The sequence below is a fragment of the Manacus vitellinus genome, unplaced genomic scaffold, assembly GCF_001715985.3.
Source record: "Manacus vitellinus isolate BGI_N305 unplaced genomic scaffold, ASM171598v3 scaffold_5_pilon, whole genome shotgun sequence".
NCBI lineage: Eukaryota > Metazoa > Chordata > Aves > Passeriformes > Pipridae > Manacus > Manacus vitellinus.
This window is the reverse complement of record NW_021940682.1, coordinates 10,681,963-10,698,849: the sequence shown is the minus strand read 5'-3', so window position 1 is coordinate 10,698,849 and position 16,887 is coordinate 10,681,963. Positions and strand designations below refer to the sequence as shown.

The following is a 16,887-nucleotide window of genomic DNA, read 5'->3' as shown; positions in this document are numbered from 1 at the left end:
GCTGGCTTTGGGCAGAGGAAGATTGTCTTCATTACAATCAGCACATCTTGCCATCCCATGTAACACAGGGCTTCTCCAGGTGGTCACAGCCCACACTTTTAAACAGGGTTAGAACCGTAATAAAGGAGATGTGGAAGAATGAAGGCTGAAGAGATACCTTGCTGCAAGGTGTCTGAGGTAGGTGTCCTGCTTTCCTGTAGGAGAACAGCAGGTACTGTCAGGTACTGTAGCATCCTGGGAGCTTGCTTTGGCAGGATGTGTGGCAGGTGAGGCAGCCTTGGAGGCTGTTGCGTGCAGCTGGACTGATGTACCTGGTAGTGGGCTCCTGGGTAAAGGACAGTTTCTTTCAAGGATGTTTCTCTGTCACTTGAGGATCTGGTCCATAGTCATTTGCCATAAACCTTTTACTGCTGCTAATTCTGTTCCTCATAGCCAAGTTTATAAGTTCTGTTTGAAGTGTGTTGTATTTTTGCATCTGTTTGTGTCTTCCGGGAGAACTAGTAATGTATTTTGTGCTTTATATTTAGATTTTCCCACATATATTTCTTGCACACCATACAATGACTGCTATGATAGTAGAGCACAAGGAAGTGAAAATAAGAACAGAAGCTGCCAGCAACACCAAAGTGTTGGATAGTTTTATTAACAGGATGTGCATATATCCATTAAAGACTAGACTTATATTTTGCTTGTGTTGTGACCCTATAGACCAGAGTTTTTCCTGGGGTGATAGATATTTATAGTGTACTGAAATGTGACATTTCTAAGCTCTGTGGAAAATCAGGACTGCAGGTCAGGAGGTGAAGCAATTACTTGTGAATGTTACTGCAGGCATATTAGTTTCCTTTCACAGACTAAGGAAATAGAAGTGATACGTTGTGAGGTTTAGATTTCATTTCTAAAGGCATGAGTTAGTATCTAAGAATGTAAAAAAATTTGTGCTTTAAGTCTAGACACTCTGAATAAGATCTTTGGAGGGTGCCCAGATATCATCCTTTCCCCTCCTGTTTGCCTATCTGTGCTATTAACAGGTGGCATTCCATGATAAAAAGAGAAAAAAGCCTTTAACCATTACATAAAAAAAACCCTGAAGCCTCACACCTGATTTTATATATGAGATAGTTCCACTGATTTTTGTATGATGTGTATTAATATTTCACTTAGTAAGTCATACATATTTTCAGTGTGCATCTGCTGTTGCTGCAGATTTGAAGGCACATGCTTAGTGTGGTTTGCATTGCCTCTGCAGAGATTAAGACCTGTGCTATGTTTTGTCAATAGCTTACTGTAATAACTCGATTCTCATTAGTTTTTTTTAGGAATTAAATTACTTAATTGTAGTTTAAAAATACAGTAGGAGCTAATAAAAAAAAAATTAAGTAATTTTCCTTCATTTCAATGTGCTTGGTTTTTCAAACCTAGTAGAAGTGAAAAGATGATCCCAGTAAATGACAAAAGGAGCAATGTTCTGATTTAAGTAACATGTTAAGTAGTATGTTAGTTGCAATGTGTAAAGTAGTAGCTATGAGGGGACGTCATTGAGCTTTTCATTAAGGCAAAGTTTCATTCTGTTGTTTTTCTACTGACAGCTTACATGTCTCTCCCAAGTGTGTAATCTGAGGAAAGCCCCAGTCTTGCTGTGAGTTTTTAGGTTTATAAATAAAGCTTTCGGGGACTGCTGCTGCTTCACCTTTTCCTCAGAGGCTTTTCACCCCTCCAGTCGCCACCCTGGGCAGCAACCAGCCCCTCTGTCAGGTTGCCCACAGCCTGTTCCTACCTCTGTGTGCTGTTCAGACCCCAACACAGCTCGATTTAATTGCCCAGACACTAAAATCCTATTTTTAGTAAGACAGAAAGCAGAATCTGTTTGATGATTTTTTTCCCCAAGGGGATGAATGTAGTGAAAAGAGGAAAATAACCCTCATGCATGCATTTTGGAGGTTGTGTGTGCATGTTTGCTTGTGTCTAAGTGGTGCTCATGCCTTTGAAACCCTGAAACAGTTCATCCAGGGGTTCCTTGCTCCTTGTGGATTGCTGACCAGGACATCTCACTGACTGACTGACCCCTGCGAACACCTTGGGAGCTTCCCTACCCCTTGGATTTCCCTGCTTTACATTACAAACTAGATTTGGTTACCAAGGCAACTCTGTTCACTAACCTATGATATTCACTTGAAAACACTTTTTAAATTAAATTTGCTGACACCTGAACACAGTTAAGCCTTTCCTCTATGGAGGTTAAATGCACATCTAGTATCAACAAAAGTAGTATCATTTATGTGCACAGAAGTTGAATTAGTATCTTCTTTTTTTCTTTTTTTTCCTCCACTTTCTACCTCCCATGTATTGAAATTATTCTGTCCTCCCTCTCTATGTCATCCCTCACTGCCAGAGCATAAATTTAAAATGTTTAAATGCTTCCTTACACATGGGCTGCTTTGCTGGATGCCTGGAAAATAATATTTCTGCTTGCATTCTTAGCACTCTCAAGGGTAGAGACAAAACCAGTCTGAAACTGTGCAAAGAGTGTAATTTGGAACTATATGCCACAAAACTTAATATACAGAAACTGTGTAAAATATAGGCACAGTGACTGTGTGCCTTAGTTCTGTGAGCATGCTTAAAACAGTTCAGATCCAGTGTGCCATTTTCTGTGTTGCAACTAACATAGAGGTTAGTTAAAACAATCAATTAAAAAAATCTAGTGAATGAGCGTGACAGAGATGAAAACTGAGGTACCCATAAAACTTTAAATGATGAGTTTAGTTCATAAATACTAGCCTGTACCTCCACTGAGTTTCTTATAGCCATGTTCTCTATACTGTGCTGAAATACCTGCAGCTACTTCTTCCTGTCTCTGTTCTGGCTGTTCTTACCCATCTCTGTTCCTCAACATGGGGAGCCATATGCTGTTGTTTTTAATTTTGTGTTAAAAATTGTATAGTTTCAATTGTGGCAACTTGCATTGGAAGCTTGTCCTTCTTATCCCCTGCCCTTTCTAAAGGCAACTGGGGAGAAGTTTCTTGTTAACCCATTCAGTCAGATTCTGATTGTTACCCAGTGTGTATAACACACGTAATCATAGTGCTTCTTGTGTGCTTCACAGGCACCATAAAATACATGACAATTCAGTTTAAGAATCTTCTAAATTTCTCTGATTCTCTAGCTTTGCTATGCACAGAGGGGTTTCATAAAATTACAATGAAGAACATGATTTTTCCCATGTGGCCTTTCAACTCCCTCACCCTCTGTGTGAGTTAAGTGCTGTTCAGAAAGGTTTCATCTGTGCTGAAAGCAAATACCAGTCCATACACCCTGCTGCTCTGTGCACTGAGGTTGGGCTGTGGCAACCCACTGAAGCAAAAATAATACGAAGCTGTGGACATTCGTTAACGAATTATATATTTGGGGTCCATGAAACCACTTCAGCCTTACAGCTGCTGAATGTGTGTTGAAACCTTATTTATTGATATTGTTTTGCTACCTTAAATTGCCTCTTAGCTGGTACAATAGTGAATAATATTCAGGATGAGCAGCAGTGTTGGTTAATGGGTCCTGTTAGCAGGTCTTGCTCTTTTTCAAATTTGCACATTTTTCTGCTCTATTTGTACACACTCTGTTTCTTACATCAGATGTGACAGACACTGAACAATATTCTTTGCTTTCAGTTGCTTTGTCCTGGAAGACTTTTATGACAATTGTGCTTTCTTTTTTTCCTTTTTTTTTTTTTTATTTTCACTGCCTTTTTTATACATTTATAAATTGCTGTTACCATCCTTAAAAATGCTTTTTTAGGATATGTTGAAGTGGTGTCCCCAAAGACCAGAATATTATCCCTGTCAAGCTAGAACATTGCACTTCTTTCCTTCAACGTGATTGTTTAGTTGGAAACTAGGAAAGAAAACAATACAAAGCTATGCTTTTGTAAACCTTAGACATGCAAACATTTGTGTGTTTGCTTTACTTGAAGCCTATGGGCAGTGTTTGAGATTAGAATTTATTAAATACGTACTTCATAGCAAAAAGGTAATTCTGAAAGAACCAAAATACATCCCTCTATTTGTGCCAATTACTTCTAGAGTTCTTAAAACTCTGTTTTACATAATAGAATACCTCCCACTATTTGTTTGGCCTTGTTCTTGTTTGAGCTCACCATTACGTGTAAATGATTAAAATGAGGAGAGTTGTCATATATAAAGATTTAATTTTACAGGAATTCAAAGTTATTTGATTCTCATATGCAATGTAGATGTTTGGTGGTTAGAGAGTATCTACAGGGCTTCCTCATAGCATGCATTCTTTTGATTATTAGTGTCTTTAGAACTAGGTAGGAAGAATTGCTTCCCACAGCATCAAATACATTCCTTCCTGAAGAAAGGTGGATGCCAGGGGGAGCGTTTGGAGGATGAAGGTGACTGTGCAAGTGCTTTTGTTGAGGCAGAGCAAACAGTTTTATTTGATGCTAACAGAATATTCGCTTGTGTGGCTGCTTAACATTTGGAAAAACTTGAACAAAGAGGTGTGTGTGTTACAAATAACAAATCAAAGTCAAAGTAGGTATTTAGAGAAGGGGAAAAGTGCAGTCACACTATTCTTTTCAGTAGTTCCTACTAAGTGACAATTGCTAAAGGCAGTAGAGGCTTCCAGGGTGGCACAGTGTTGGCATCTTTAGAGAAAAAGCAGTTCTCTTGCTTATCAGATCTGTATGTTGTTATGAAACAAATGGTGGGGGGGAAAATTGAAATTTCAGATTTACCATAAAAATGTATTACACAAGGGATTGCTTCCCTGGAAATTTTCCTTTCAGTTACAAAATAGGTATTTCTGTAAATTTCCCAGGATTCTGGAGCACTTGAGTAGTGCCTGTGTAATTAGGCTCTTATATATTATTCCAGCAATGTTGTCTTCCTCTGGATGACTTCCACTCAGAATCTTTTGTATAAGTACTAGGTGAAAGTATCCTGAATTTTAGTTTGGAAGCAAATTACTATTGCTTAATGTTAGCTCTGTTTGTCCAGTGTTGACTTGAGCTCTTCTCAGGTGGGAGAATAGTCAATGTTCCCTTTGCTGTATACAGTGTTTTGGAGCACTACACACAGCACATCTTCCCATCAGACTTCTCTGGATATTAACAATTTCCAAACTGTACTACTTCATAGCAGTTACATGGTTAGTATAATACCATATTATTTAGTGTCACAGATAAAGGGTTTTTCTTTAATAACAATTGTATTTCTACCTGATAAAAACAAGGTGCAATCGTTTTTATGCAGTGGGGTTTGCACACTGTGGCAAGACAAATACTTTGAAGAACTTTGCCAAGATGGCACCAGTATTTATTTTGAGATAAGGAAGGAAGAGGAGAGAGTATGGACTGAAAGACCATGGGAGCGCCAAATAAATACAACTTAAAATGTAAAAGCTTTCCAATTTCCTTTCAGATTGTGAATGTGTCACGATTAGTTGGTGTTGATAACCCTGTGGAGCTGATATATTTCGTGGAAGACCAAGATGGAGAGAGACTGAGCGCTCTGAAGTGCTCAGACCTGATGAACAGAGTTGATATCCAGCGGGCTGCAATCATCCTTGGATACCGCATCGATGGCACCGTTGCACAGCGTAAGCCCTGTCAAAACCACACTGATGCCAGCAAAGACAAACAGGAAGGGTGACATTAGCTTTGTAGGTTATGGCACTGCACAGTGCCCACTGTTGCAGTGTTTTGTTCTTGGAATGCTGCAGCTTTGACACTCCTGAGAAAATAAATTTTAGCAGCCATGCAGTGAGCTATGAGGTGTCGCTTTGCTTCTTGAAGACTCTGCTGAGCTTGGGGCTGCAACAGGGTCCTTAAGTCAAGCCTCACTGTGTTCACTTTAGTGCTTGAGCTAGAAAAGTGCTGTGCTAACTAAAAGCCTTCTTGCCATTTTCATCTATTCCTGCTAGTCCAATATTTCTTTACAGTTTATCTTGCCCAGGAGCTTGCATAAACCTCAGCGTTGTGGGATGGGAGGGCATCTGTGTGAGATAGGTGTTTCCTTTAGCTGAGTAATAGCAGTGAAGTTTAGCACAAGTTGCTGGGTTTTTTTTGTCTGAATTACTTTTTCTGTGAGTGAAAAATGTACACTATTGCTGGTTGGGGCATTTATTTCCTGCATTGAATATGACTGACTTTATTTGTTTGCCCATAAGTAATATATAAGTAATGTGATCTTTTAATGAATATAATGTAGAAGTAATGTGATCTTTAACTAGATACACATCAGAATAAATATTACAGGTCATATAAAGTTACATAATGACTTTATTCAGGAGGCTTCAGTAAGTAGTGAGACAGAAGACTACTCAAAATTCCGCATTACAATTAGGAAAGAACACTTGAAGGTATTTTAAAACAGGAACAGACAAGTATGATCTGCAAAATACCTCATTGGTATGAATGCTTAATTACCTTTTTCATGCAATATGGAGGCATGAGTTACATTGTACCACAGGGTATTTTGCCAACAGAACAAGCATGTGTCTGATTTTTAAAATTCTCTGCGGAAAGAAAAGAAAGAAAATAGTAATAATTGCACCATCTGGATGTGTTTCTAAATTTTGTCCCTCATTAAAACAGTTGTGTACAGATTAGGTCAGTAGCTCATATACATCCGCTTAGTATCCATTAAAGGACTATAATACTGGTTAGACAGAAATGCAAAAAGTTGCAAGAATAAATTCTCTTTACAAAAATGATATGTTGAACAAACTTCATGAAGTATTTATAGCTTATTGTGCATGTTGAAGCTTGTTATCTTTGACACGTCATTAGAAAGTTCTTCTAAGAGTCATAGAATCATAGAAGTCTTTAAATGCTTCTTATTGGAAGAAACTAGACAAAAAAGGTTATTTTTTAACAGAAAACATAATGTTGTAAATTAGCTGTCAGATGTATAAAATATAAGAATTATATGTTCCTTTAAGCTCTAGGTTCATCGTTAGAATGGCTTTTAGTAAAATAATATATACAAATAAATGCATATAAATACTCTTTTTAACTTGAAAACCTCATTTTTACAAGTGCAGCAGTTTGACTAGAAATGTTTTACTGCTCTGGTTTTTAGTTCCACATCTAACCACTATGCAAAATAGAGCAAATGAAAGTTTTGTCAGTTCTTCCAGTTTACTTTTTACAGGCATGACTTGTTTGATTACACTTTCCAGTAGTTTTGTTCTCTGTTTGGGGCTAAAGGATCTCACACACTGACAATGAAACAGGGAAAGGAAAAAAAGTAATGAAAAATGCAGAACTATACATGTTGAGGAGGAAGGTCTCACTGATTTCAAATTGATTGTGATTATTGATGGGGAAGGTAACAAAATGTATAAAGAGAAGAGGCAGCTGATAATACTGCTTAAAGCAGGAAACAGGCAAAAATGTTGGAAAGTCCATCTTACCTTTGCCAGCAGTAGAGTCTTTTTTTTTAGACCCATTTCACTGTGTCAGCTCAGCTTTGGGTTACAGAATAATGTGGTAGAAGTGCGTTTTCATTAGTATTTTAAGCACAGGTCTTCCGAAGGTAGGCCAGGACAATCAATCCACCTGCCCCATGCTTCCTGAGCATGACATACCTTAACGTGTAAGTGGTGTGACATTTCCTGTGATGTGCAGCTGGTTTCTGATAAGTTCTTTAACTAGCATTTATAAGAACATAAAAATACATAACCTTGAAGCGTCCTCAGTTTAAAATATAACCACATAATACTGCTTGTCTTCCTTTTGACTTCACAGCTGTGGAGAAGCTGAAGGAGTCCGCTTCAGAGTCGCAGAACAGCAACCTGTGGATTATCGTTGGTGTGGCAGTCCCAGTTGCTGTGGTGCTCCTGATCGTTATTATTTTATACTGGAAACTTTGCCGAACAGACAAGCTGGAGTTTCAGCCAGACGCAATGAGCAACATTCAGCAACGACAGAAGGTAAAAGGGGAAGTTGTGCTGAGAGGAGCTTGGGCATTCTGAGCAGAAATGAATGTGAGACTCTAGGGAACACCTAGCATCCTTAAACAGGGTGTGTAAACACAGTTTCAGAGCATTCCAGTTTAGAGGTAAAAAAAAAAAAGGAAGAAGTCCAATGATAGCTGAAGTCAAGAATCCCGTAGTGTTTTATTTATTCTCCTGAGTATATGATACTGCATTAGATAGATACATCCTTCTGAAATGTGGGCACTGAGGCTGAAAGGAACCTTTCTTTATCACTTCATTTCAAGGCTATGGCTAGGACTGAATAAGAGGAAATGTACTGAGTCTTGAATCGCTGACCTTGTTTTCCGCAGAGGGCTGAATTTTTCTGTGGAGAGCTTCTGCTAACCAAATTTGACAGCTGAAATGCAATATCTGTTATACCTCATGCTGTAACTAGAATTCGCTAGAACCTATCCTGATTGCTCCATGTTCTGCTCTTGTTGCCATTGTGAGAGCCTGTTGCAGGACTAGAACATGAATTAGTGGATCTGCACGTGACTGCATGTGTGAGTGTGTTGGACAGAGGGTTGGAGGACAGGGTTAGGATGGTGAGAAATTCAGTAGTCGGTCTTTTTCTTGCCCAAGACTGTAAATTAAAAAATTGTGATCCAGGATGTATTCAGTAAAAAGAGTGGAAAAGTTCCTGAAAGGTTACTTTCTTTTTATAACCAAAGAGAACTAGTCTGTGTGTCAGAAGTGCTTATTAGTGACTATACCTTCAGAGGCATTATTAAAGGCAAAATAATCTGCCTGTGCTAATCCTGTGGTACTGCAGTCGTGTTCTTGTACTGTCACCTCATGTTCAGTCGTACAGTTTTCTCCATAACAAGCCTTGTCTGTACACTGTGCTTTCTTTCAAGATAATTAATGATGTGAAAGATGAGAGAAGCAGAAAGCGGTTGCACTTCTAAAGCAGTCAGAACAAATCAATAGTAACTTCCACTTGTCTTGCGACTGCAGATTGTGTGTCAGAATAGAGGTTGGCAACAAGTGGTACCCTTTGATGAACTTCACCCCCTGGTACCTTGTTTCACCTGTGGTAATATGTAACACAGGTTTTTGATTGAAGAAGTTCCCCATGGTAGTTTTGGCTAATTTGAGAAGGGTCATCCAAAAGAGGCAGGAGAGGATCATTACCCTTGGTACACTTTCATCATGTACATTTTCAATACCTCTGCTGTCACAAGGGTTTTTTTGTAAGAAAGCAGTTGGGTTGCCTGTAAGGCCAGAAACATCTTTCATAGAATTGCTGTCTTTTAAGAAAATGGCTCAGTTGTTTTTCCCCACTGCTTCTACAATATTCTTCATCTTAATCATTCATGAGTAAGAAGCCTTGAGCTTGTTTATATGCAAGTCTCATTTTGGTTTGCCTAGGGAGCCTGTCACTTTGCCTTCTTTAGGGAAGTTGCTGTAAGCAAACTAGAAAGAACCAGTAAGGACATCTAGTTCAATCCTTGTGCCTGCCAGTGGAGGTAAATCAATAAGTGTCTTAAATTTTTATCGCTTTGCACATCAAACAACTGGTAGGATCTCTTTCACTAACCATTCCCTCCTTTGCCCAGAACAAAAGTAGTACTCTGGCTGCCTTAGTAGCAGGCTGTCTTTGGGATGTCTTCATGTCTTCAAACAGTGGGTTGGAATTCCAGGTCAGAATAGGACATATTTAACAACCACTGAAGACCCCCAGTCACAACAGCATACAAATTATTAGAGACATTTGGTCCGATCCTGCCCTCTAAAATTGTTGTGTATTTTATACTTGTATTAGGGTAAATGCAAAGAAATGATCAAAGGAGTATCATCATGTGGTCAGGGATTTAAGTCTGTAAATAAACTCAGTTTAAAAATGGACTCAGGATCTCCCTCACCACACCCACATTTATTTCCATTTCCAGAGCTTGACCTTGGTACTGAAGGAAAGTGAAGGCCTCCACTGCATCTGTAAATGGAAAGATATTTAGGTTAAAGATCTGGGGTTTTCTCTTGGAATCTATATTTCATTGGTAAAAAACATAAAGATGCATTTATAGTGTGCTAGCTCTTCTGACTTTCGTTAATAATTTTTAAAAAAATAATGTAGATATGGAAATGGAATATTTAAATATCAGAGTATTTTGTTAACCTATGTATGGCATATTCATACTGGAAATAGAAGACAGTACTTTTCAAACTTGTAATAAGTCTATAATGTGTGTTGATTGTAAGATAAGAAACAGACACTTTTCTTGTTCAGCTGAAATCGGATATCATGCTGCACTGGTGGATCTCCGGAGGTATCACCAGTCTTTCTTCAGTGTGTTTAATTAGCCATTTTGACATAGCGGATCAGTGGGCAGCATAATAATCCATTAGAATTCACAGTAGCAGCTGATAGCAAATTATGTCACCTGTGACTTAAAAACCTGGAACGGGGTTGGGAATGGGTCGAGGGGAATGCCTGTTTTCTTCATGCTGCTGAGAAAAGACTGGTGCCTCGAAACATCGAGAGAGGGAACCTCAGTAAATATATGGTAAATGGAGATTGCATAAGTAAGCCATAAGTTTTACAGCAGCTTTTTATTATTGTCTAGAATCACTCTTACAAAGTTGTCTTCTTCTCTTCAGAGAGATCATTTAAAGATGCTACAAATTTGCCTGGATTCTGTAGCCCCATATGTTTGTCATTCTTAGTCATAAGGTTTTTTTCTTCCTTCCTTTCACTTAATTGTTTCTTTCTGGATTTGAAACTTCTGCATTTTCCTGAAATATTTTGGTGTTTGCTCAGACAGTGTAAGTTTTAATCTTCTGCATGTAAAGATTTATTTTTACAGAGTAGGTATGATTTCTGTGTTCATATGGCTACCGTTAAAAGTAAGTCATAAGCTGCATAGCCTCACAGTCTGTCTTCTAATGAAGCAAACCAGTACTGTTATCTGCTGGCAGTAAGACCCTACGTGCCTTTTTGGGTGTGCTCTGAGGGTATGGCTGCTTGGGTACACCTCAGTGAGGTAAAGATCACCAGGTATTTGTGTTACACAATTCAGTCATGCTGGCTAGCATATCATGCCAGCACAGCTATCTGGCTCTGGCCCCTTATCTGCTCTGTGAACCCCCCTTTAGAATATTTGGATCACAGTCCCTCACTCGTGTTGGTCAGTAATAGCATATTTCCCACTTGAGCAGACACATCTCTGTCAAAAAATACTGAGATCCTGCGGTGACAAGTCCATAGCAGTACCCAGGATTGCATTGATATTTATGTGTAATGTCAACCCTGAAGCTGGGCTTGAGTCCACATGTGCTGCTTGTCCCCACTCTCAAGGCCAGGTCATTCTCAAAGGTAATACAGATAATAGCAAAGGTAATGTTTCTTCTAAGGTGGTGGCATGGGCAGGGTAGACCGTTTGCAGCAAAGGTCTGTTCTGCAGGTTGGATGTACCACTCTACCAGTTTCTGTTCTCTCCATCTGGCCTTCTAGTGTCATTACAGGATTAGTGTCATGCAGACAGGATGGCACAAGGGTCCTGCTTAAAAGGGCTCATAATGTTCTCTTCTGCAAAGAATATAGAGAGGGAGCCTGAACTCAGAAAATATTAAGGGATATTTTACTTCTGATAGTCTCAGAAATCTGCTGCTTCAGTGAATATAAACATAAATACATAGGAGAGATGTGGGAACTGATGCTAGCAAAACCAGGTTTGATCATAAAGTAGTAAAAAATAAAGGATCTTGAAGAGACTCTGATTTGCTAATCCATCCCTCTGTGTCAAAGCAGGATTAACAATACCTGAAAAATATTAGGTTTCGTTTTTCATTCTGGAGATTAGATGGGAAAACATGCTTAGATGAAAGTTATTTGTATGCTTTTTAAAATGGGAGTTAGGGAAGCAGAGGAGAGAAGTAAATTTCTATGCAAGATTCATTGGTCTGTGCAAGGATAATTCTTTTAAAGAGATGGTACTAAGATATTTAAAGGGCACATCAAATATTCATGACTTGTTCTGGAAGCCGTAGCATTCTACTGGAAATTCACCTTGATGTGAGCTGAGTTGTTGCACTGGATAAAGATGTCTTTACCTTAGGAAGTAAAAAGATGCACAAGTGGCATTTTTAAATAACAGGATTTTCTCTCTTGCCATTACCTATATCTGCCACAACATTGTCCCAGCCTGAGCTTTTTTCCCTGCAAAGAAGCTGTGCCTTTTGTGGGGAACTGAATTTTTGCCATGGGTTATTTTTCTTCAGGAAAAACTGGATAAATTTCTTCAGTGCCTAAACCATCATTTTGCTCTGTACTGGGCCTCTGATGGTTTTGTACAAAAACACTGTCAACTCCTTTCCTCTTCCCCAGGGAGCAAAAAAACATTTTATATGTTGTCTGTAATGGAAATAACATTATTTTATTGACAATATTATAGTCAGCAATATTATTTCTTTCTCTATGGACATCCAGAAATTAAAATGGAACCTGGTTCACTAGGGATTTCACCTTCCCTGCTGTGTAAAAGCATTTGAAGAAAAATGTCAAATCCCTTCCTAGGACTTCTCAAGAGATAGTTTCAGCTATAGACAGTTATTCAGGGAAAGGCTCCCTGCTCTAATGGCAAGAGCTGGACACCTATAGACAAGCTAATTGGCAGTTTGTTTAGAAGGTCTTGGATGTTCTGTAAATGCTGGGCATGCTGAAGTCATTGCCTTTGCAGTGCCAGCTTTTAGTGGTTTACTCAGTTCCTTGTTTTTCTGAGGGCACATCCTAAAACCCTAGGGGGAAAATGCTTGCTTCTTCAGTCAGAAGTCTGGAGCTCTCTGCATGCCACTATTGTTTTTAGAGGCTGGACATGTCTTTCTGGCTCAGTGTCCCTCCTGTGTGGGAGGGACATGTGGGAGAGGTGGAGTGGGTTGGTCCCCACAAAGCCTTGGACAAAGCATACAGTACCACACCTTCTCCTTGAGCAGTAGCACAGGTAGTGCCAGAGCTGGAGGGCTGCCAGTTTGCATCCTGTGCCAGCAAAGCTCAGCTAATGTGTCATCATCACCTGGGGACAGTTACCAGCCCTTGTGTGTCTGCTCTAATCCACACTGCTCCTGACAGCCAGCCAGCCCTCCATGTGCTGCTCACAGTTACAGGTAATGAGTCATGCCTTCTGCAAGGAGTCTGAGACGCACTTCTGTGGATTTTTATATTTTTCCCCCAAGCAGGAATATCTGATATCGAAATATCATGTGTCAGGTGTAACTTTACACCTCTGAATTGAGAGTTTTGCTTATTATTGTGTATTCAGTAGACTGTCTCTTGGATGTTCCCAGGATCAGAGGCTAGCCCTGCTGGAGGCTAAATACTAGGCTTCTGCTCCTGATATAAAGAATTCTTGTGATGTTTTGACATCCTGTAATGCTTTTGTTCATCTGTATAATGTTGAGGCAACAGCTCTGCATTGCGGAAAAATTTCAGTCAAAAGAGACTCATGTTAAGAAAGGCAGCTGACACCAATCCTACAAAAACTACTTGAAAACTGACATGAGTTTATGCAAGAGATTCATGTCTGCCTACTGTTTGCATAACAAATATCATTCATTTCTAATAGCAACCTTGACTAACTCTCCAAGCTGTTGTCTTTTTTGGGATGGCATACAGGTTCTGCATCAGAGTCAATAGCTGGATTCTAACAAGGAATGCAGTATTCAACATCTTAATTACGTCTCAACAATACATTTCTCTGGTGGCAATTCCTCTGAAAGAGCTCTTTTGTAGTAACTCTTCTTCTGCAATGGGGATTAGCTATTCACAAATGGCAGAAATAAAATACCACACTTAGATATACTGCTTATGCCAATAGGTATAAAAAGTAAAATGTCTCCATCTGCCTTTTTACAAACATTTGAGTATCTGTCTTGAGATCAGACCAAAAGACCAGCTAGCCCAGATGCCAAAAGAAAAAGCATATAGAAGGGGAGACAGGGCGAGTACACATGATGCCTTGCCTTGAGTAGCTCTTCAACCTTCAGTTATTTGTGTCTCGAGAATTTTCTCTAGAAGTGATGATATTTAGCAATCCTCAGTAGCTTTCTTTTCCATGAACTTGTTTGGTCCTTCTAAACCCATCTGAGTTGCTGACAGGGATTTCCACAGCATGTTACGGGAAGAACCATGTCATCTTGTTTCATCTTGCTTTTATCTTGTGATGGCCCCTCGTCCTTGCATTGGAGAGGACAGTGAACAACTGATTCCTGGTTTTCTTGTCCCTTCTTTTGAACTGGCCTTTGAACCTTTGAAAAATCTGAACATTTTCTAATTCTTTTTCATTGCTTTTGAGAGGGGGAGAGTAGAACTGAATAGGCTATTGAAAATGTAGGTGACCCATGGATTTATAGAGTGGCATTTATATGCTGGTTACTTTTGAGAAGGAGTTAAACAAAAATAATCCATTTTCAAGATACAGATGAGCATTATACCATCCCAAACGTAATTAACCTCTGAGACAAGATTAATACTGGGGAAATAAATTCTGTTTCTCATAATAAAAGATGGTAAGAGTAAGTCTACTGTAGAATTTAGCTGGTTTGGGAACAAGGAAATGCACCAACATTAAATCATTGTTGCCTAAGGTTTCAGTGTTGCTCCTCACTTGCAGTTTCATTTCAGTAAGCAAAATGTGTCTGCAGAATATATGAACGTACTTCTTTTGTGTGCATTAAACCCTTTCTAGGTATATAAATGTGTTTGACTCATTGAGCTCAAAAAATACCGCACAAAAAAATAAATTAAAATTGCTGACCTATGTTCTATCTTAGAAGTCTGTTAGCACTTCTCTCATTATTTGCAGAGAGGATGTGTTTCTGGACTGTTGTAAATATGCTCTGTGCAGATGGTAAGAACCATGTTATGAATTCATTCTTTTGCTTTGCAAGTTTAGAAAAGAATTCCCTTAATTTATACATTTTTTGTGTTGTGCTTCCTTTCTTAGAGGTTGCAGTTGGGGTTGGAGTTGCATACATAGCCTTAGAGGAGTAATTGTTTAACATAACTTATGGACAAAAGACTGCTGAAACTGAGGCACAGCAGTGACCTGTCTATCCTGCAAAGTTGCCAGTCTTTTTCTAACTTAATCCTGACACTTCCTTCCAACTAGTGTGCAAAGGAACCTCACCAAACCGTGATTAAGATAGTATCCACCCAGCGGCATTTCTGTCTGAGAAGAAAAGCTAAAACTCTGTGTGATTCAGAAACAAAATTCTGCCTGTTAGAGCAGTTATCTCAGCAGCCTGTGGGCATATATGTACTCGGAGTTATGGGCTTTCAACAACATGATCCCTCTTGTATTTTGTGAAATTTACTGAGCTGTCATGGTAATATTAGTGTGGCAGGAAGAAATGCACAAAGGAGAAGAAGAGGGATGATGAAAATCCGTGAGAAGAATCTGTCTTAAGAAGAACAGGTGTCTTGAGAATTTCAGGCTTTATAAAGTTTTGTAAGTTTGGGAGTTTCTTTATTTGTTTTTAATCCTACTCCAGCAGCAAAATTCCTGAGGTGGTATTTTTTGTGGGATTCCTGCTTCAGTTACTGTTTGTTTGGTGGTAAGCAGTAACACACAGTTTTACCTCTTCCGAGGAGGGAAGGAGGACCAGAGGCTGTACATGAGCTTATTCTGGTTTTCCATGCCAGTGCTGTCTATACAATGTGCTACTTTTTCCCAACTTGATGGGAGAAGCCTGAGAAACTATAAGCATATTCCTTCTCCACAAGGACATGTTTGCTCAGCTGCTTTACCTGTTCCCGGAAATGGTGACAGTTGACTGAAGTGCTGTTGTGATGACAAATTGTGAGACGTAATTTGTATAGGAGGTACTTGGTCCAAGATAAGAAAATGGGCAGCATTTTGTACATGCAACCTCTTTTTTGGCCCTCAGAACTCAAAATCCTCCTTCTGTTTGAGATGGGGCTTGCCATAGAGGGCACAGGCTGTAACTGCTGTCACGGGATGGTGTCCCACCTAAGGCGTAGCACAGTGACCTGCCATTGCACATGCACTTCTTTTTACATACATACACCATTATCAAGTGAAGGTGTTTAAATTAGAGACTTTTTTGGGTTTGGTCCTTAGAAGTTTTTCCTAAACCAGCAGCAGCGAAAGGACCCCTCTGCACATTTGTCAGTGGTACTTAGTGGGGTTTTTTTAGTATGCTAGGAAAGAGTTTGTGCTTATGGCACAAATGGGTTATGTCATATTCCATTTCACAAAAGAGAGTTCATGAAAAGACCTTGAGATATACAAATGAGTCTTTTTTTTCTAGTATTTTGGGGGTGGCTATGGAGTTGCAACTCACCTGTGTGATCTTCTAATATGCTTTTCCCATGAAAAAAGGTTTTTTGAGTATTTAATTCTGATATGCATTATTGTTACTGAATCACATGTATAATTTGTATGCATACTTTACAGGCAGTCCCTGGCTGTGATCACAAAGGGGTTTCTGTTGAAGGAGAGTGATGCAAACAAAAATACAGAGGTTATACTTAGGTACATAAGGAAGGATATGTAGGAACGATAATAGAAGAATAAAGCTGAATAGGAAAAGGAGACCATGAAAGGTGAACATGCCTCAATACTTCTAAATTCTTATTTATTGGTAGGTGTTTTAAATATCTCATGGACTAGTGACTGTAAACAATAGGGATGAATGATGCTTGTGGGAGGAAGATGTAGGTGACTTCTTGGATGAGATAGGTAGACACCTGGTGCAAAAAAGAGTTAAAATTAGGAGGATGCTACCAAGCACACGAGCAGCTGCAAATAATTGTACTTTCTGATGCATTTGAGAGTAATGCAGTGAATTCACACTGCCCCATGCTATGGTGCCCTGGGAAGATGGAGAAGGGTTTGGTGGTGTGAGCGCAGTTGGCAACGTTAA

At 39.2% G+C, this 16,887-nt stretch overlaps 1 protein-coding gene across 2 annotated transcripts in view; it reads left to right on the top strand.

Moving 5' to 3' along the window:
• KIAA1549 (KIAA1549 ortholog) overlaps window positions 1-16,887 on the top strand; it is a 77,896-nt gene that overhangs the window by 23,909 nt on the left and 37,100 nt on the right. For both annotated transcript variants that reach the window (XM_018080652.2, XM_018080651.2), the window contains exons 8-9: window positions 5,442-5,619; window positions 7,772-7,956. In XM_018080652.2, coding sequence (XP_017936141.1) covers window positions 5,442-5,619; window positions 7,772-7,956 — 363 coding nt within the window. The remainder of the gene's footprint in view (window positions 1-5,441; window positions 5,620-7,771; window positions 7,957-16,887) is intronic.